Here is a 23,237-nt window from a genome sequence, read left to right as displayed (position 1 = left end):
CGATCTTGATTTCTGATCACACAGTTTATGAGGAAACGTAACAGTTCCCCTTGTATCTCTACTTTCTGGAATTCCATAGCTCTGTTAATACATCCTGGATCTCGTCCTGTTTGAACAAAATGATATATGTTATCTAGATGCGTAGCCATCCCTGGTAACCTTGCTAAATACTCTGCGGCTCGTCTGATACGTAATGATGCCAGGACCATTTCGTCCTCTTTACCAACCACCGGGTCATATCTACAATTTACAAGAAGTTCCTTAAGCGTACGTTCATTTACGAACTTAGGTGTACGTGAATGTGCTGACTCTTGAAAAACAAGTTTATTTATTCTAGGTGGTGTAAAAATACTGCTAGCACCTCCCGTGGCCCCATCTGGGGCGTCGGGTGTGAAAGGGTTCGTCGAACGTGATACAGCAACTATGGGTGTCGATACCCCTGTAGAGTCGACTGCGGAAACAGATGCGGAAACAGATGTGCTTGCCGATGCTTGTATCGGGACTTGCTGTTGCACGGGGACAGATACCTGATCCTGACGTTGAACCCCTCCGCCAGACGGTCTATGTGGTGTGGCGTTAGCATACTCGGGGGCTGCATCGTCTAGATATGAGGAAAGGAAAACATCTTCTGCGGTTCTGGGATGCCCCTTTGGATGTACCTTAATTGGAAATAACGGGGGTGGCAAGTCTTTTGGCACCTCCGTAACAGCCTTAGGTAGTCCTTCGGCTAGAAGGGGATACATACCATTCATAAGAGCATTTCTTTGTCTATTTACTTGTTCTGATTTCACTCGGATACCTTCCTCAATTAATAGATTTTCTTGAACTTTATTTGAACTTTCTTTACTCCTCTCTTCTTGGGAAGGAGGGAAGGCAGCTTCTTCAAGCACCCCTTTTCTGGTAGTAATCTGTCTTAACTTCGAGAAGAGCGGCATATTAACAACTGATCTGATACTTACTCTTGAACTTACTTAATACGAGAAACACAATAATGAACAGTGAACAATGAACAGTCATTCATACCACAATATGCAAGACATTTTCTGAATACTTTAAACATTAAACATTAAACATTTAATAATGGTCGACAATGATGACAGTCTGCTTAACTAATCACCACGCTGAATTCTTGACAATAACTGAATACTTCGGAATACTTGATATACTGCTAAACAGTACATATACACTGCTAAACAGTGCAGACCGGATTTGTGTACCCAAATCCGTCTTGACCGGCACAACCTATGTGCGCGTCAACACGCCTCCCCGGCGATGGTACTCACCGAGTAGCTCCTTGAAACGGAAGGCCTCAGAGAATGGACAGGACTCGATAACTGCGGACATCGGACCCTCTGGACGTCGGAATTTCGGAAAACCTGGTGGGCCTCTGTATACCTCGGATCTTGCTCTCTCAGCTAGGCTCTGGTCGGGATACTTCGCACTTCTCACCGCCTCGTCTGGGTTGATCGCAGCCTCAGTCGCCCCCGCTTGACCGGAGGGAGCTTACAGGAAATCCTGCTGGTACGCGTTTATGGTCCGTCCAGCTGTGGCAGGAGACCGGGCCTGCAACGCACCGCCGGCGCGTGAGATGAGAAAGTGTCCCTGTTCGGGCGCCATTATGTGGTAAATAAAATAAATATTACCTGACTGAATTTCATGCGGAATCTTAAATTAAAGTAAAATAGCTCAAAATAACAAGAGGCAGAATCCGTGGTATAAGAGGTTTCTAATGGGCTTTATTCCATTCAAAATGGCCGACTCGAGTCGCGGCCCTCAGGTTCCGTCACCACGAAGGTTCAGGAAGTGAAGTACAATAATTTATTAACAGACATGTATTTTTATAATAAGTACATTACAATGAAACGAATGTAGAAGGCGTAACATTTGATAAGAAAAATGACGTGACAGTGACATAATCGAAACTAGGCGTAATAAGGAATAAAAGAAACATGATTGGTTAGAATTATCAGACATAGGTGGATCTATAAGATAATACTTGGCATAGATGCGCGCGCGGCAGCATGACGTGTAATTGACGTGTAACTAGGGGGTGAAGGGGACTTGACATTTAGCTCTACATGTGGAGACGAGAAGTCTGGGGTCAAGTCATCCTAATCCCAAATCATATCTAACATCCTATGTTTAAAGAACTATGTTATCCACAAGGAAGAACTCTCGGACAGAATCTATTCTATACTGACTGTGTGCGTGTACAAGCGTCTAAGTGTCTATATGAGATGCGAGGGGCAGAAAACTTTCCATAGCAACAGGGCTATGAATCACTTGCAGGAGGACAGAGAAGCCTGGCCTTTTGCTTGGTAACTGGAGGAATGTTTACTTAAACTACTAGGCAAGAATGCATCGGCTGAAGAGCAAAATAGATAATTCGAAGGTGAAATACAACTTCTTGGCAGACAAGCGAAAACTGGCCGAGGCAGGCACCGTTAGCTGCACAGGGAGTAGGACAAAGTTCATGGATACAGATGCGAGCTCAAGCTGAAGCTGTCAGAGACAGAGAGCAGGGAAAGGCTTTGAGGACAGAATCGGGCCTACTCGCCTGAACTGTAAAAATGGAGTAACTTAGCCATCTAAAGTCGGTGGCCTTTCATACTTAGGAATCGAATATCCAGCCCATTGATGGCGGATCTGACAGAGAACATGTTGACGGTAGACACACATATGTTTGCGTCTTAGAAACTGGAACTGGAGGGAACATACATGTACTTGTAACATGCATATAGAACCGTTGGGGTCCAAGATAGGGGACATAACTGACCAGGAAAATCCACATTTCCACACGACCTCTCGTTGAGCTTCCGAAAGCACGGCGCCTACAGACGTTGGTTTCCAAGGTCAGTGCAGGATTCGTCGAGCCCTCGAAGTCAAACGCATTGCAGATCGAACTCCTCTCTAATGAAGTCAGGAGCGCTGGCATCAGCAGGTGTTGGGTGCTGCGGTGCGAAATGCAACGGTGTGGCGTGTGGTGCTCTCAGGTCACGGTGCGAGCAGCAACTCAGTGGCGGAATCAGATGACGTCGTCGGTGAGACCAGGGTCGCAGTACGAGATGAATGCGGTGCTCGTCGCCGGGCTGGCAGGTTGAGGTGCAAGCAATGGCGTCATCGTTGCTGAAGCGCTGTCGTCGACTGACGAACTGGGGTCGATGGCGCCGGCGTTAGTAGGTCAAGGCTGCGATGCGGGAGGAGGGTGGTGCGCCGTGTAACTTTACGAGCATTGCCCTCGAACCACGGTGCAAGCAGCAGCGTAGATTTCGGCGTGGAGCAGCATCGTTGGGGATACCAAGGCATCATCGTGAAGCGAGGCGGTGCAGAGTGCGGTGCCCACAGGTCGCGGTGCGAGCAGCGGCTTGGTGGCGGCATCAGCAGGCACCTTCTGTGAGATGAGTGTCGTGGTTCGGCATTGCGGTGGTGCCCTCTGCAGTGCCATCAGGACACGGAGTCGGCAGCAGCGTCGTCGACGTCGTCGGGTTCCTTTTTCTTCTGTTGTAGCACCAAACACACAGTTCCCAGTGCTGAGGGCAGAGAAGCTTGAAGTCTTTGCTGTTCCTGAGACTTCTTGAACAGGGGGCAAGCTTTACCTCAAGCCCTTGGAGAAACTCACAAAAGTAGATTGCAGAAAGTTCAGTCCAGTCCTTTCACTGCCCAAGACACAAGCAGCCACTGCAGGCCAACACAGCAAAGCACACAGCAATGTGGTTGTTCCTCCTCACAGCTTCTCCAGTTCTTCTTCTTGACAGTATTCTTGGTCCAAAAGAGTTCTAAAGTTCAGGGGTCTGCGCCCCAATATTTATTTCCCAAAGTCCTTTGATCTCTTAGGCAGAGAGTGTTCTTGCCCAGCCAAAACCAGTTCTGCCTTCTCTGGTGTGGCTTCCTGGCAAGAGGTGGAGACGGCATTGTCAGAGGCAGACCAAGCCCATTCAGCTGCAAGAAAATCTCCTCTCCCTACTCTAAATGCAGCCCAGGTCTATTCAGCTCTTTCCTGACCTACCTAAACTATCCAGAGCCACTCCTGCTCCCCAGCCCCTGTCATCCAAAACCCAGACAGTCAATCCACAAACCCAGCAGAGGCACACCGGATGGTTAGGCAAGAAAATACCTACTTTCTAAAAGTGGTATTTTCAAACACAGAATGTAAAAATCACCTTCACTAAAAGATGCATCTTTAGATTCTGAATTCAGGCATACTAAACTTCATTTTCCTACCTAGTTCCCAGCACCAGTTATGTTTATAAGATGTTATAAGCAAACTATCCATTCTGTTCTATGGGAAACAGGTAGCTTTGCAATAGTGAAAAACGAATTTGGCAATAATTCACTATCAGGACACGCCACACACACCAGGGCATGTCCTACCTTTCACATACACTGCACCCTGCCCACAGGGGTACCTTGAGCCTACCTTAGGGGTAATTGACATGTAAGAAAAGGAAAGGTTAGGGCCTGGCAAGTGAGTGCACTTGCCAAGTTGGCATGGCAGTACCAGACTGCACACAGGCTCTGCAATGGCAGGCCGGAGTTACATTTACGCGCTGTGTGGGTGGGTGGCACAATCCAGTGCTGCAGCCTACCATCAGCATTTGATTTACAGGCCCTCGCACACGCAGTGCACTTTACTAGGAAATGACATATAAATCAAACAGGCCAATCATGGAAACACCAATCTACAACACATTTTATCACAGAAGCACTTGCACTTTACCACTGCTCAGCAGTTAGAAAAGTGCGCAGAAACACTTAGCCAGCACAAACAGAGTCAAAACTGGGAGTTCCGAAAGCAAAAACTCAGGGGGAACACGCCAAAAGATGCCAAGCCTAACAGTAGGCATATCTGGCCATTACGGCACATCCTTCACCTCCTGATCCATTTCCCAGCACACATGCCTCTTGTGTGATTACACTGAGCACAAACACTCGAATTGCTGCTTTTTCGTTAATGAGAAAGCTGGACGGAAGAATGAATGGAAGCACTGCGTTTTCATATAATCTCATTCACTAGTAGTGTACAGATTCAAAGCAGCACTTGGTGAAGAACCACTGCCACCTATTGGCCTGTATGAGCAATCACATCTTAGGCGTCTCACGTTGAGTAAGAACTAGTTAATTTAACACAAGCTTGTCGTGTGCTATGTTTGGACGTATTGTTAAGCCTATTTTGTTTAAAGTACATTTAAACCTTCTTGCACAATTCCGGTCACGTGCAATAAGACGTTGTGGAACACATTGTACAGAGGACTAGAATATTTTATTGCACGTGGCCAGGTTTTAACCTATATCATGTCACCTACAAGATGTCCGGCCTGCTGTAATCAAGTATTGAAAAACGCACACACATCCATATGGCGTCATCAAAAACCTGAAGCATTATAACATTGTTAGAAGGATTATGAAGCAAAAGAGGGCTGCTTCGTTAAGAAGAGGCAAATTTCTGCATTGTAGAGACGTGTTTTTTTTTGTTGAAATTTTATGTAGCGTAAACTTGACCCGAAGGTATCAGAGAACTTTACATGAGCACCATTTACGTTACAGACAGATACATTCATTTTGTTTGGCTAGAGGAGATTACGTGATTTGCCCAGAATCACAAATTGTTGAGTGTCCCTGCTGAGGCTCGAGCCCAGATCCCCAGCTTCGGGGTCGTTCACTCTACCTGTTACGCCACATCCTCGGCATTTCATCTGACCTTATTGTCAGTGTCAGTGAGAAGAGTTCCTGATATTGCTGGTCTTTGAGACAAGACTTCCCTGCAAGCAACCAGGAAGTACGGTTAATGGTTCATTATGCAACACTTTTCGTGGCGTCTATCGCTACTTTGATACTGTTATGGATATTAAAAAAGTGCTATACACGCATACAATATATTGATTTCCTAATAAACAAAACTACACATATTTAACATATCCTACTGAATAGATTCTTCTTCCCCAATTATTGACTTTCCACTGCGCAGAACCAGAGACACGTCTTTCAATGTTGTCCTTTTACCCCAGAGCTAAACAAGCATGTGCAATGCATTAGGTCTTGCATTTATGAGAGCTTGAGCTATTGACATTGTATTTATGTGTTGTTTTAAAAACAGATAAATAAAAGGCATTGTCATTTACAATGCCAAAGTATGCGTTCTGTATTACAATTACCCTGACTACCACATTTTCTCCTTTACTATTGAAGGAGATGGTCTCTATTCATGTGTCCTTGTACTCTCCCTCACTGGAATGCCCTGCTTCACCCCTCACTTCCGGTCCAGGTGCAGGGTGTGGAGTCCAGTGTCCTGGCTGTGGACCTGGAAGGACTCTTTCTTGCAGGGCACCGGTGTCCTTCAACCGTGGCACACTATATGTGGCATTAACATATCCTGAGAATTATTTCTTAAATCAGACCCTAATCCAGGGGTTACCCATGCCTCAGGTGCAGTGTGTCCTCAGATCAAAACATCTGCATACTGAACACTACATAAACTGTCAATATTTGTGATGTTGCGGTATAAAATAACAGGATACATGCAAGTGCATAATAGGTTTATTAATACCCTGATCTCTGTTGACAAATAAATGGGCTCTTGAAGTGGACACAGAGGATTTTTGGTTCGGAGGTGGTAATGAGCATCAAGAAAATGACTAGAAAAATATGAAGGTTAGGATTGCATAATAACAAATATACCATGTGAAAGTAACAAGCGCACACACGCGCCAACGGACACTACATAAAAAGAAACAAAATATACAATAAACACTTTTACACAATCAAAGAAAAAAACATGCACAAAGCCAGCGAAACAAAATACAAGTACATTCAGGTGGGAGTCCGCAGATGAGAGATTCTCAGAGAGGTTCGTCTAACTCCCAACACCACACCCATACAACGTGAGAGGTGAGGGACACAAGCCAGCTTTCCTTTTCTAGGAAAAGGTCATAGCTTCCTTTTAGGTCTCATTGGTCAGTACTCTCTACATAGAGGCCAGGGATTGTATGAACATGTAGTCAGAACACCAACACAATGACAGTACTGTCAGAACTTCGCACTGGCTCCAGCATCAATTACAGAGCTCTTAGTGGAGCTCTGTCGTGAACACCCATCCACACCCTGTACTTAACGAAAGATCTTGGGGCAAATCTGTTTGGCGCACACGCCACACAATATTTATTTGCTGCATCAAATACAAAACTACAGAAACACATCTGGGAAAACTAAATACTCTTAGGAAAATGGGCACACATACCATGTAACGTGGTGTAAAATGCGAAAAATAAAGACTGCGTCACTTGCTTGGATTACCTGAAGGATAATTGCACACATTGTAAGCACGTTAACAGACTGCCCCGGGGTAACTTGTTTCAGGTGCTGAGCACTGGCAGGACCGGCCCACATAAAGCCCCGTTTTTAGTAATTAAATTGCCCTCTCCCCGGACCACATACAACTTTATAGGATCGCCACCCAACTAACTTGGGGCTTTGATACTGTAATCACACATTAAGGAATTGAGGTCTAAAGGAGACAGACATTATAAAAGGAATACACTACATAAGCACCATAACATGAATGAACGTACTTTACAGCCAAGTTGCACGGGTGAAAGGCTATGTTACAGAACCGTGTAAATGCAGAATTTGAATGCTGCAACATCATTACATTAATGTAAAGTTACAGTACAGCCAGCTGATATTCATCTGCTGGCGGGGTACTAGCTCTTTTTGCCTGCTCTATGGAAGCCACTTTGAAACAAGACACAGGTGCACAGGTAAATGAGACTGCGCGTGGGGTGAAGGTGAGAGGGGGGCCGCTGAATGAGCGTGTTGTACAGGAGAGAAACTACGATGAGAGGGAAGGAAAGAGGGTGGCTTTACCTTATGTAGACATGAAAATAAGCATACACGCAAGCCGCCGTGAAACAGATCTGACCGACCTCCCAAACCTGCCAGCACCGCATCGCGCTTCTCTTCCTGCTCTGCTGGACAGCTGCCTGGGTCCTGGTAAACACCTTCCTCTTCGTGCGCAGGAACGTCTGTATAGTGGCTGCTGGACGCATGCGTAATATAGCCATCTGGACAGGTCAGGCAAAATATAGTGCAAACTCATCCAGCCAATCCCAGGAGAAAACAACCATTTACAAATGCAATAGGACTCGTATTTACACAAGACCTACTGCAATGTAAACAAAAGTGCGGGCGTCCAAGAACATACGAACGGGAGTGGGGGGTTGTTGTTGGGCAGAGAGGTTACAAACTGCGGGAGAGAATGGAGGAGGCAAGCAAACAAAATAGTTTTTAAAGTAAAGGGGCCGATAGCCATGGAAGGAGAAAAATGACAACATGGCAGTCAGGAGGAGGGACTATCATGCTGAAAACCAATGAGAATGCAGCATTTACAATTTAAGCCAATGAAAAAGATGCTCGGAAAGTGGGCGGAGCTTCCCCCCACTATACTGTATACTGCATGCCTTGCAAAGCAAGCAACGTGTTGAGCTGCAACGCTATGCGAGACCTAAAAAGATTGTGTAAAAATATACAGTGCCATAATCTGCTTACAACAACCCTACTGCTAGGGCACACACGTCTATTAAAGATGCAACTGAATTATTCAATGCATTCCAGTTATGTTCTAAAATATGCCTTACGTGTTTAGAACAGAGTATGTAGCATTAGCATCACTTTGCGTGAACAGTGAAACAAAATATTTTCATGATAAAGAGGGAAGCATGATTTCAGCCCAGTCTGGATTACATTTACGTACTTTAGTTTTTCTTCTTGCTGCAGACAAAAGGCTCCTCTCACAGTCCATTAGTTTGGCACAAATACACTACCCGGCAACACAGAATTCCACATCACACCCTGCCACATAATTATACATTACATCATGCCACATAATTCCACTACACAAATCCACTCAACACCAGGCAATTCCATGCCAGACAATTCCACAAATAACTAATCCAATCCAACCCACATACTTCCACTACACACCACATACATACATTCCATAACATATAGGTAAAAAAAATTGCCATTTACAATGCCAAACGATCTAACTCAAACAAATGCGAGACCTATTGCATTGCAAATGCTTGTTTTATTAAGCCACTAGGTCTCTGATAAGTGTGATACTGTGATACTTAGAGACATGTTAGTATACTGACATACAGATTATAAAATATTATGAAAATGCTAGCAAACTGCTTTGTATTTGTCATCGGGAATGTGGTGGGTCTGGATCAGATGGGTTTTATACCAAGGTGAGGACTGGCAACCCAGAACATGTTTTTTTAACTGAAGCAATTTCCTCTCTTGTAGATGAATGTAAGAAGGAAATATTTCACTTTTCAGGTGCAGAGAAAGCATTCAATATGGTGAATTGGATGTTGCTCAGGGATGACACCCGAATTAACTAGGTTGATTTCGGAATATACTCTGGCAAAACTTGGGTCTGCCCAGTTACTAATAGGGTTAGAGGAGAACACCATTTCCTAAGGCACGGTAAGAGACAGAGGTGCTTACAATTGCCTGTAGTATTTGCTCTTTTTTTGATCAAATTCTAAGATTAGAGTTGTCTTTCGGGGAGAAAGAAGATGAACCTTTTTTAAGGTCTGCAATGGATGTTTTGCCTCTATAGCTTCGGAATAACAACATTAATGACCTGTCTCGTATCTGTATATACAAAATATTACGGATGTTGGCAAATTGTCGGAGTTAAACTACATTCTCTTATTGGGCCAGATTAAGAACCAGTTTAGATCGTGAAACAGTGGAGGCTAATGTGAAAGTTTCTCCAGATTCAGTGTCTAAGAACTAGATCTGGCTAGTCTAAAAAAGAGTTGACATGATCATCGTGAAAGGGACCCTCCTTTAGAGTTTAATAAGCACTTTTATCAGAGAGAATAAAGAACTAAAGAGTATAGAAGTGTCCCTATCTGTAGAAGATGGAGTGGGTCTTTCAGGGTAGTGTTTCCCTCGCCCCCCAAGAGGCCTATCTAGGCACCTGTGATTTCTGTCTAGAGAGCTATTTAAGAACTCTGCACGTAAGAAAGACGGACGGTGTTTCCATGCAAAATAAGTAAATGAATGGATAGGTGGATCAATTAGAGTAGCACATCACTAGAGTTGCAAATGACCTCTAAGTGTTTTCCACAGAATCCTATTTTCTGTCATCCTAACCGAGTCTATAAGCTATGTCGAGATGTTCCATTACAGCTTAACTTTGAAGCTTTCTTTCCAAATTCTAGGTCGGGTACATGCTTACTTCACCCTTGCCATTTTGAGCCACTAAATCATTATGCCTTTGGCACACCACTTCCATCACCACTTCACAGTTTACGTGGCATCAGATGCAATTTGTGGGCTAATGCAGGTTAGGTACAGGTTGACAGTCAATGAGTCGCAACACACATCAATGTATGTTATATACATTTGTCACCAATGCATAAACCAGCTATAAAAATCAAATCTGGTTGTTACAGTTATCATGAAGACTGGTTGCGTTGTATATACTGCACATATGAAGGCACAGTAGGCAACTGGTGTTGGTGGCTGTAGTTCTGAAAAGGTACTGGCTTATGTTTCAAGGCTTTAGCTGTGGTGAGTAGGACACTTAGTCCACACTTATTAAAGATTTGGATTAGAACATTATACTTGGAATTGTTGCTTCAGAAAACAGGGTGGATTAGATCAATATATCAAGAACAGATTGACAATTGAACTTAAGACATCAGAGTGAGACCTTCAGAAGTGGTCTGTGTCAATTGTGGATAAATCTGCAAAGCACTTGGAATGCTATCAAAGCCACAAACATCAAAGGGCCATGAAACAACCTAGGCAAGTGAGTGATATTCGAAAAGGCCAGATATGCTTAAAATCCTTACTACCACTCCTAAATCTGTTTACGGTTCAGAAACCAGGATTGAGGAATGAGCACATGCGCATGATGAGAGAAGCACGAAAATGCCTATATCTCATCATTTCCGTTGAATTACTAGCCTTCAGCAGAGGGTGGGGTCTTTGGTACCAAACGTTTAGAGTAGGAAACAAAGCTTTGGAAGCTTTTTCCAGGTTCTTGCTATTGTTGTTCAGGATTTCTTTGGTACTGTTATTCAGGATATCAAAAAGTCAGGGCTAGAGAGTTTAAAAGATAAGGTATTTGTACCATGTGATAATACCCATTCTATCACATCATCTCTTTTCACGCCAGCTGTAATGGCATTTTATTGGCTCTGCTAATGTACCTTACATAGCCACCATACATCCCTGGGTTTGGTAGCAGAAACAAGGTCAAGGTAATATGCTTTTAAGAGAAGAAGGGAGAAGTAAGAATCTCTTGCCTAAATGATCTGAAGCTCATCTGATGTTCAACAGGTACTTCAATAAACTTACATGAAGAAGAGTCCAGGGGCTGCATTATGGAAAGTGCTCGAGTGCAAAGGATATGTGCGCCTCCGGGGCACTTTGGTTTTACAGAAGGGGCCGTACACGCTTGTGAAGTCCCTTCTGTAAAACTGAAAGCGCTGGCACACATGTAGTGCCAGCATTATTGTGAGAGTGGAATCACTTTGCCTCTGCGCCTAAGCCGTATTTCAGACATAGTTACAGAGGCAAACATGCCCTTAGGAGACGCACTGATAATGTGTCTGAAAAAGATGCCACTGTCAGTGTGTCCATTAAGGGTAGCCCTCTAGAGGGGTAAAAGGGGACCCCCAGACATCCCCCAGCAGGCGTGTGCAGTCACTTGCGTTTTTTAGGACTAGGGACTGAGTGCTGAATACTAAGAAGGCTGCCACCACTTCCTGGTTGAGGTTATGGCAGCCAGTCAAATCTCAAAGTGAGATCTGTCAGCTCCGCAGATCATCTGCGGCATGACAAATGCAATTTTTTTAGCATTAATTGCTCAAAAACTACTAAACGGATTAAAACTAAATCGCAAAAAGCTCTCTTTCTTGACCAAAATCGAGCTTTCTGCCAAATGTGGTGTAAATCCGTTCAGCGGCTTGGGCTGTAGCTGTGCCTAAAGTTCCTATGGACAAATGAATGGGGAAACACGTTTTGGGACCCCCCCTTTTTTTCTTGACCCCGTTTGACAGATCATCCCAAAACTTTCCATTTGCAAACTAGTCAAAAGTATGTGGAGATCTGTCAAATGGTACCAAAGTTATTAGCAACACAAAAAGGCATTTCCTATGGAAACAAGATCCTAACTATACGGACCCAGTGGCAATGTGTGTGTGAGTGTTATATATATATATATTTACACACACGTTGCCACTGGGTATGTGTGTGTACTTGTGTGTGCGGGTGCATATATATATATATATATATATATATAACCGCTCCACAACACCAGCCAGTTGCACTCCCGAACGGGTGCACGCCAAGCGGGGGTGTTCCCGCTTCAAATTTTCAAGCTTACAGTTCCATTAGGTAATCGTACCCATCACGGACGACAGCACTCACGGGGGAGAGTTCAAAAAGAATTTATTATTTGAACCCTGGGCAAAGACGCGTTTCGGCACTCAGCCTTCGTCAATTTCTGCAATGAAACGCGGCAGCCATTACACTTTTAAAGCATTTTCAAAGTTTCCGGTGTAGAGACAGAAAACAGACTATGCTTAGTCTCACAACAAATCATAGCGCCATCTTTGAATGTCTCAAAGAAAGGAAATAGAGCAATGATATGCCAGAATATCATGTAAAAATGTAAATACATTCTTTTCACAATGAATAATTAATTTGATTAAGCCCACAGATGGGCATTCATATACTGTCTCTAAATATGCACCAGAACTGATAAGGACACTACAGTACCATAGGTGGAGTCATACGTATATCCTGCCCACAGATGGGCTCATATTCTCCTGCCTATGATATTCATAAAAACATTCCTAATATACATATTCAAGTCATACAATTGAATACAAAAAAATGCAGATTATATACAAGAAATGGAGAAATCAGAGGAAAAATTCATCATAATGTGACAATGTGAATCGTTTCAACCTAAATGTACAGCAAGTTCTTCACTACTATTAAGACCCTGCGGACTCTTACTTTGTAGATCGATAATATAGCGTGACTCAAGACGCCTGAGCATCTGTATCCTATCACCGCCCCTAGGGGCGTATGACTCCACCTATGGTACTGTAGTGTCCTTATCAGTTCTGGTGCATATTTAGAGACAGTATATGAATGCCCATCTGTGGGCTTAATCAAATTAATTATTCATTGTGAAAAGAATGTATTTACATTTTTACATGATATTCTGGCATATCATTGCTCTATTTCCTTTCTTTGAGACATTCAAAGATGGCGCTATGATTTTTTGTGAGACTAAGCATAGTCTGTTTTCTGTCTCTACACCGGAAACTTTGAAAATGCTTTAAAAGTGTAATGGCTGCCGCGTTTCATTGCAGAAATTGACGAAGGCTGAGTGCCGAAACGCGTCTTTGCCCAGGGTTCAAATAATAAATTATTTTTGAACTCTCCCCCGTGAGTGCTGTCGTCCGTGATGGGTACGATTACCTAATGGAACTGTGAGCTTGAAAATTTGAAGCGGGAACACCCCCGCTTGGCGTGCACCCGTTCGGGAGTGCAACTGGCTGGTGTTGTGGAGCGGTTACATTGATTTCTCCAGCTGCACCGTGACCGCGGGATATTGAAGATTGAGTGTCGTGACATCTCGCACCTACTGGGATTATTTCGCCGTGATCTGACAGACGGTTGGGATAACATCGAACCCGGTAAGGTGCCTTCGGCACGTATACTTCATTAATTCTCCGCGATATTCACTGAACGAGGGGGAGAGAGGGCACGAACATTTAGTTGTGTACACAACTATCGAAAGAACTTGGATTATGTTCTGCGAAACGGAACGCAAAGAAGCGGCTGCAAGCATTTTTAAAAAGCAAAATGGAACAAATAGAAATGCAAGGAATATTAACGGAACGCCTGTAACGCCAAATCTTGCCTCTAAATTCACCAACTTAGAGCGTCTCTATGAGCGAGAGATCCGGAAGTGGTGGGAGGCCACCTCCCTGCAGAATTACTTGGAGGTAGACAGGGTTCCGAGAGGCCTTCGAATCTACACAGTACCGGCCTATGAAAATCCGGACCCGTTGTTGTTGGATGCGTGGGCGGAACATACGGCCAAATCCTGCAAGGGGATGCTGGAAATACTTGTACGGTTCGCATGGAGCGACCGAGAGAAGGCCTTAATACTAATTAAAGAATTGGAGGATGATTTACTCAAGGAAGAAGACCAAACCAACGTGGAAACAAAACGTGAACAAATGAAAAAAAGATTGAAAACATACGAACAAAAAATCAAGCAGCGTAAGGAAGAAAAGTTCGACCGGGACGAAAGAGACTATAGTCAAGGCAGAATTCTAACGTTTGCCAAGAAATACGATAACCCCAGGAAAGAACTACGACAAAAACCTAATCAACCGTTGACAGTGGCCCCAGACACATCAGAATCGGAGGTGACAGGAGATGAATCCTCCAATGAAGATGTAGCGAGTGGGATGCCAATCGATGCACCTCCTTTTCACGAGGAGTTTCGACTCATCAGAAAACAGCAATTACAGGGAGGCAGAGGCAAGCCTCCAGAACAGGCAGCAAGAGGAAGACGAGGCGGGGGGGCGGGGGCCAAAAAATTCGAAGGCTCTCCACCCATGACCCGCAGCAGGAAATATTTCAACAAACGGAAGTAAATGATCAAAATTTGACGATAATCAATTTGACCCCCAGAGTGTTAACCAAGGAAGAGGAATCAGTTCTGAAACTTGGTCTCTCGTTTTGTCCACAGAGGAGTATCGAATTTACCCAGACCAGGATTGACCTGTTCAAATTCACTCGTAAGCTGAAGCTTCATAAGTACTTTAAATTGAAACCTTCCATTAGGCCAAGTACGAATCCCAGTCAGAGAACTACCGCACCAGATGCTTTAACCGGCAGAGACATTATAACTTTGCAAGCATTGGAAAATTTGAGAGATGAAACAACCGAAAATGAGAACATTAATATCAATCCTACACAACTCATGGCCCACTATGAAATACAACAAAGTGGAGGATTAAGTCCATTTAAACCAGCATCGGTATTCCTACCTCAAATGGCTAACGATTCAATCGATACATTCTCTGATGCTGTGATCAAAGATCTGACTCGCTTACGTCAAGATAAAAAGTATATAAAGAACACCATGAACTTCTCGAAACAGCAACAGAAGGTGTTGGAGAATCTATCTAAGGACACTTCTCTGGTTTGCAAACCATCAGACAAGGGAGGCAACATAGTTCTACTGACTAAAACCCAGTACGAAATGGAGGCTTTTCGTCAATTGAATAATACAGCATGCTATGAAAGAACGAGTACACAGATGTATAATCAGAGTATCACTGATTATCATGAGTTGATTTCCTCCTGGTACAAAAAGAATAAATTAAATCTAGAGGAACACCTGTTTTTGAGATGTCTTAATCCTATCATTCCCACCTTCTACTACCTGCCTAAGGTTCATAAGGACATCAAGAACCCTCCAGGGAGACCGATTATTGCCTCCCAAGGCAGCCTCACTGAACATCTTTCTATGTATGTTGATTTCTTTATTTCCCAACATGTGGTTACATTGAAATCATATTTGAGAGATACGAAAGATTTTTTAACACACATTGATGAAATTGAATGGCAATCTAGTTACTGTCTTATGGTTCTTGATATAACAAGTCTCTACACATGCATTGCGCATAGTGATGGTTTAGAAGCTATACGTTTCTTTTTAGAGACTCGTGAACTGAGATATTATGAACACAACAAGATGATTTTGGAATTTGTCAATTTTTGCCTAACTCACAATATTTTTTTGTTCCAAAACCAGATGTTTAGACAGATGTTGGGGACCGCCATGGGAACCTGCTTCGCCCCCAGCTATGTGAACCTTTTCGTTGGCTGGTGGGAGGAGCAGGTGGCCTGGGCGGAGCCTAATGCATTTTGGAACTTGAGGATAAAGGCTTGGTACCGCTATATTGATGATTTGTTCATTATATTTGATGGTCCACCTGACTTGGCTGAATCTTATATTGAGGTTTTAAACTGCAACAATGTGAATCTGAAATTTTCAGGTGAGCACTAAGGAGGTTAATTATTTGGACCTCACTGTTTATGTAAACAACGGTCAGCTACAAACTAAACTCTATCGGAAAAGTACCGCAGGGAATTCCACCCTTTTTGCTACCAGTAGCCATCCTAAAAAACTAGTTGAAAGCATTCCATATGGGGAGCTACTTAGGCTGAAACGGAATAACACCAACCATATGGAATTTGAAAAGGCAGCAGCATTAAGCTTACAACGCTTTAGAGTGAGAGGCTATAGCGAAGCGGTTCTGGGTAGTGCCCTAGATAGAGTTAGTAAAATCCCGAGAAAAGATCTTCTCGCGGAGAAAGCTGTCAACAACTCCAAAAACGGTGCTTTCCGCCTGATCACAACTTTTTCTGAAAATGCCAATCAATTGAAGAGGATATTGCGTAAGAACTGGCATATCCTCCTCACTGATCATATCATTAAAGAAGACCTACCTACTAATCCACTAGTTACGTTCAGGAAAGCTAGATCACTTAGAGATCATTTGGTCCATAGCTATCATGACGTGGAACCCACTAGGATATCTTTTAAAACACTTAACGGTTTTTTTCCCTGTGGCAAGTGCAAAGCTTGTAAGAAAAGCAAACGCACTTTAACGTATGATGTACCTGGACTGAAAGCACCTAAAAAGATCACCAAGTTTCTCACATGTACTACTCCCTATGCTATATATTGTTTAGTGTGCCCTTGTGGGCTCCGTTATATCGGGAGCACTATTCATCCGGCTAAGATTCGGATTCTTGAACATATGAGGGCCATCAATAACGTAGACGAATCCTACCCAGTAGCGAGACATTACAACAAGATGCATCGCAATAACAAGGATCTTCTTTCTTTCTTCTGTTTAGATCATGTGCCACAAAGCCCTAGGGGCGGTGATAGGATACAGAAGCTCAGGCGTCTTGAGTCACGCTATATTATCGATCTACAAAGTAAGAGTCCGCAGGGTCTTAATAGTAGTGAAGAACTTGCTGTACATTTAGGTTGAAACGATTCACATTGTCACATTATGATGAATTTTTCCTCTGATTTCTCCATTTCTTGTATATAATCTGCATTTTTTGTATTCAATTGTATGACTTGAATATGTATATTAGGAATGTTTTTATGAATATCATAGGCAGGAGAATATGAGCCCATCTGTGGGCAGGATATACGTATGACTCCACCTATGGTACTGTAGTGTCCTTATCAGTTCTGGTGCATATTTAGAGACAGTATATGAATGCCCATCTGTGGGCTTAATCAAATAAATTATTCATTGTGAAAAGAATGTATTTACATTTTTACATGATATTCTGGCATATCATTGCTCTATTTCCTTTCTTTGAGACATTCAAAGATGGCGCTATGATTTGTTGTGAGACTAAGCATAGTCTGTTTTCTGTCTCTACACCGGAAACTTTGAAAATGCTTTAAAAGTGTAATGGCTGCCGCGTTTCATTGCAGAAATTGACGAAGGCTGAGTGCCGAAACGCGTCTTTGCCCAGGGTTCAAATAATAAATTCTTTTTGAACTCTCCCCCGTGAGTGCTGTCGTCCGTGAAGGGTACGATTACCTAATGGAACTGTGAGCTTGAAAATATATATATATAAATATATATATATATATATATATATATATATATATATATCTATATATATATATATATATATATCCAAAACACACTCCTCAAAGGCAAGAGAAGTAAGAGTCCACACGGGGGTCCGGTCGGAAGCCTTTATTTGGACACTTCAGGCATAATGCATTTCGGCGCTTTCCTGCGCCTTCCTCAGATGCCTCTGCAATCAAGACACGATTCCACCCACACCTTCATTAACCTCCTGCTGTGCTCCCATTGGCTAAGGAGCTCCACCCCACGATCACCTGACATCACGCCCACTGTAGTTCATGACAGCATACTACAGGTCCCAGAATTCATCACAAGGGGATTTGGCTGCGTGGTGGGGGTGAAAGACAGATCAACGACTGAAATAGTCCCGATATTAGGGGCAAGGTGTGCGATGTTAAGATGGAAGGTCTTCTTTTGAAAAAGTTGTCCTCTGGCTTCCTTGGGTCCCCGTTAACGTTCAAAGCCCATAGTGAAGACAGCAGGCGGGCCACAGGGCGGGATGCAATGATTCCCGTCATCTCGTGCAGTCACGAGCTGCTCATGGCAGAAGCCCTGTCCCGCGTCAGCACTTCAAGGCGGGCTGGAGTTACCAAATCCTTGGTTAAGTGAAAAAGCAGCAAAGCCAGCAAACACTCCAGTCTCTTTACTGAACGGGGCCTCTTAAGCACGCCACTGGCCCGCGTGCAAAATGTCCAAAACACACTCCTCAAAGGCAAGAGAAGTAAGAGTCCACACGGGGGTCCGGTCGGAAGCCTTTATTTGGACACTTCAGGCATAATGCATTTCGGCGCTTTCCTGCGCCTTCCTCAGATGCCTCTGCAATCAAGACACGATTCCACCCACACCTTCATTAACCTCCTGCTGTGCTCCCATTGGCTAAGGAGCTCCACCCCACGATCACCTGACATCACGCCCACTGTAGTTCAAGACATATATATATATATGTTTAGTCAGCAGACTGGTCGCTGACACACGACACACCTTCTCGGTCAGGAGCACCGTGGAAGGACTAGCAGTGTGGGGATTTGCATTGTTGGCAAAACGCAGAGTCCCCCCAACAGTTATATTGCCATTTGGTTGTATGGACTGCAATGGGGAGAGAGGAGGCAACACGGTTTGCCTGATTAAGGAATCCGCTGAGGACTTTGTTTCGCAATCCCCCCGGGCACTTGAGCTGGTGTGTGGCCCGTGTCCATTGTTTGGGAACATCACTGGATGTTTGGTGCGTCCCTGTCACTGAACAGCCGCCCACCCGGACTACAGTTACCAGCATGCACCTGCTTGTGGGAGTAGCAGCGCGATGTGAGTGCACCTTTATTTGGAGGAGGGGCGTTCACACCATTTAAACAGCGACAGAACTTTCATCAGCTGTTCACTGTTTGACCCCCTGAGACAGCGTGGAGCCCGTGAAACCGGCACTGACGAAGGCCATTTAAGGCTGAAACGCGTATACCCCTGTGTTTCATGGACTGCCAGCACCGTGCACTTTGACATCAATAAAGCCGTCCAAAGATTCCGGAGTGTGTCGTGCCTTCTCCTATATATATATAAAAATAAATAGCACAGTGGGATGCCGAAACGTGTCATCAATAACAAATTATCATGATACAGCCCGTTGAGAGCTCCGTTTGCTCTGTTGGGGAGTGTTGGTGAAATATTTACACATGAGTATCACAAACTCACGAAGGAGGCACCAGTTCAAATGATCATTAGCTCAACTGTCTCCCCCCTTGACCCTGCTGCTCACAATCGCATCATGGATAGCGATATCTTTCAAATTCAGAGCCGCCATGTTGTCCTCCCTTCCCCCATTTCCCATCGTCCCCCTACCCCCGCCCCACAACAGCAAATCACACCGCCCTACGCATCCTCTATCTCAACACTCGTTCCCTGGTCAAACACCAGCTAGACATCTTTCGTTGCTTACTTCAGAAAAACCAGACGTCCTTCTGGTCACAGAAACCTGGCTAACCCAGGATTCTACTCCGGACATCTTAGCGGCACTCCCCTCGGATTACTACATTTTGTCTGCTAATCGGCCCTCAGGAAAGATTGGTGGCGGTGTAGCCGCAATCATACACAAACTACAAGTTCACCACCATCACTCCCCTTGATCTCCCGGAGGTAGAGAATATCGTTATTAAACCTGATGCCAGCACGGGATCTCTCATCTTTGTGCTTATCTACCGACCACCTCAGGCCATGCCTACCTTCCCTCTCTCTTTCAGCGAACAAATAGCCAACCTTGTCACAAACTATGCTAATGTCATGCTCATATGCGACTTGAACTATTGGTTTAACGACGCCCTCGGCGGGCCACACGCCGTAGAACTATCTGAACTTCTCTCCAACTTGAATCTGTTCCAGCACTTATCCTCTCCCACCCATGTTAAGGGACATACTCTGGACCAAATCTAGTCCTCTGACCTTATATTGATGATGCCCACAATCTCACCATGCATATGGTCAGATCACCACTTAATAAAATTTACAGCCACTATCAACTCTAAGATCAAGACCCCCACGGCGGTGCGAGGCATGACAAGAAAGTGGAAGACCCTCGATATAAACTAAAATTTGCCGAAACTCTGGCCAGATCAGCACCCATCTTTAACCCTGATGTTAACTCTATGGAAGAGAACATCTCAGATTGTCTACTGATGGCTTGCAATACTCATGCTCCACTTACTAAGTTTACCCGCACCCGCCATACAGATGCCCATAAATGGTTTACCACCGAGCTAAAAAAACTAAAACTCGAGCTCCGTCAAAAAGGAAGAAAATGGAGGCTGAGATACTCCATTGAAGATAAACTGCAGTTTTCGCTAGCTCGCAAAGAGTATAAAAAAGCCATTTTAGAAGCCATAGCGGCCTATTTCTCAGCCAGAATATTAAATGCCCATAACAAGCCGAAGGAAATCTTCACGGTAGTTATTGACCTCTGTAAAGCTGAGAGAATACTTCCCATTCAGACACCTACCCAAGATTTATGTAACTCCTTGAACAATTTTTTCTTGGACAAAATTTCCATTATCAAAGCTAGCATTCCCACCACCCTTAGTACGGAACATCCGTACAACCTGTCAACTAATTAAGCCACCATGGATCACTTCCCTGTCATATGTCCTCAGATCCTATCAGATTTAATGACCCGCGTTAAATCTGGCTCCCCTAATGACTGCTGCCCACCTCACATCCTAAGGGACGCCTTTTCCGCCCTACCTCACAGCGTGCTTCCCTTCCTAAATGAGTCTGTCTTACAGGATAAGGTCCCTAGTGCCTTCAAGAACGCACTAGTGGTCCCTCTATTAAAAACCCTAGTGCCTGACCCCCTGAATCCTTCTAATTATTGCCCCATCTCTCTCCTCCCCTTCTTGGCCAAGATCCTAGAGGCCCACGTTGCCAGGTGCCTTTCTAATTTCATCGAACAGTCAGAACACCTAGAGCCACACCAAGCTGGCTTTCGGCCCGCTCACTCAACTGAGTCAGTAATCCTCGCGGTACTGGACACCTTGAGAGCAAATGCAGACAAGGGCATCCCTCAGGCCTTGGTGCTCCTGGACCTGTTGGCCGCGTTCGACACGATCGATCATAAAATTCTGATGGACCGTGTTGAACAGGCCGGCATACCGGGCCCCGCATACAACTGGATTAAGTCCTTCCTTGAAGGCAGAACACAAGCAGTACGACTTGGCCCTTTTACTGCTCCTAAGATCGCCAGAACATGTGGGGTATCATAGGGCTCGTCCCTATCCCCACACTTATGCAATCTCTATCTCATGCCCCTGATTCATTCCTTAAAAAACAGAATGATAACTACCTTCAACTACGCTGACGGTCTTCAGCTCGTCTTGACCTTGGACTCCCCGGACTCTGTCCTTGAATTCCAAGCGACTATGCTTCACATTCAGCACTGGATGGATCTTAACCATCTTAAACTCAACCCGGGGAAGACAGAACAAGTCTTGCCAGGGAAGAGTGAGATCTCCTGGGGCCCACACTATTGGCCGACAGAACTAGGACCCCCCATTCCCTCTCCTTCTGCTGTGAAAAGTCTGGCGGTCACCATAAATGCAGATCTTTCGCTTAGAGGACAAGGGGGGGTAGTGGTCTCCACCTGTTTTCTCCAATTGTGCAAAATCAGGAAGATCGCCCATCTGCTGAAAAAATTCAGCCCTCATACAGGTGGTGATAGCTCTGGTACTCTCGCGTCTTGACTTTTCAAACTCTATTTACCTCGGCCTTCCTCTGTTCTTACTCAAACGCTTACAAATAGTACAGAACCAGGCTGCAAGATTAATCTACAAGCAACCTAAATGGCACTCTGCCAGACCCTTGCTATCCAAACTTCACTGGCTACCTGTTGCCCAACATGCAGCTTTTAAGACAGGGTGCTTAATCTTTAAGGCCTTGCACTGTAGGAGCCCCAAATTCATTAGCTGCATTATTGTAAAGCACGACCCATTCCGTAACCTACGGTCAGCCCATCTTCAACTACTGACTACCCCTGCCATTAAACTCAAACTCCAGGGAGGGTGCAGGTTCTCCTACCTTGCCCCTACATTTTGGAACTCCTTACCACTAGCAATCAGGATGCGCGACAACCTGTTGGGGTTCAGAAAGGCGCTTAAGACTTGGTTGTTCGAGCAAGCCTACGCATAGTCCGTCTCGCCTTGACACTACCCAAGATTAGCGCCATGAAACCTTCTGGTGACCGTGCTCTTTAGAAGTTCCTGTTAACATAACATAACATATTATGGTCCTTGCACTGTTTTTGAAACAGTATTTTGATGTACAACCCAGTGCTGGCCTCCAATGTAACCCAAAGAGCTGGGAAGAGGCACAAGCCAACATGTCTCCAGATGTTCACTTAAGCTCTATGTAGCTCGCCCATCAGCACCAAAGGAGCAGTGCAGACACCACACTAACCCACATTGTAGAGTGCTAAAATATGGCCAAACTACCTAACTGTTTTGGTGGCAAAACATTCCAGAGTACATGCATATAGCAAACACCAAGAAAGGCGAGATTTTGCAGGCAATCACTACACACTGACACAGTGAGAACCACAAACATCTTTACACCAGGCTAGTCGTATGGAAAATGATAGTCTCCAAGAGAAGCTAAGATCCACTTCCATAGTAGTACACCCACAGATAGTGTGAGGATGAAAAAAACAGCGATCATGACACATGCAAACAAATGACTTAAAAATGTATTTCATTACCATCACTAAGCAGTATGCAGCTGCACACACACATAAAAAAAAGTATTATTGTCTACTTCTCACCTCTCCAAAGGCTGGCAGTTGCAGACTGACCACATAGTTGTACTGGGGTCCAGTGGGGATCCACGATTCTGGAACAGAATAGGCTGCCTCAAGTGTGACTTTCAGCAAATTACCACTCAACAATTGTGTCTTGGATAGCAGAGACTCGTGCACGGACACTGCCACTTCTAGTGACGGCTGCAAAAGAGCAAGAGAAAGTG

At 44.4% G+C, this 23,237-nt stretch overlaps 1 protein-coding gene across 2 annotated transcripts in view; it reads right to left on the bottom strand.

The window, feature by feature from the left end:
• Positions 1–23,237, bottom strand: part of CFAP70 (cilia and flagella associated protein 70) — a 960,887-nt gene that overhangs the window by 563,307 nt on the left and 374,343 nt on the right. For both annotated transcript variants that reach the window (XM_085628140.1, XM_085628139.1), the window contains exon 6: positions 23,038–23,214. In XM_085628140.1, coding sequence (XP_085484266.1) covers positions 23,038–23,214 — 177 coding nt within the window. The remainder of the gene's footprint in view (positions 1–23,037; positions 23,215–23,237) is intronic.

This window comes from Triturus cristatus, chromosome 10 (genome assembly GCF_964204655.1).
Source record: "Triturus cristatus chromosome 10, aTriCri1.1, whole genome shotgun sequence".
In the NCBI taxonomy this organism is placed as follows: domain Eukaryota; kingdom Metazoa; phylum Chordata; class Amphibia; order Caudata; family Salamandridae; genus Triturus; species Triturus cristatus.
This window is presented reverse-complemented; position numbering and strand designations above follow the sequence as displayed.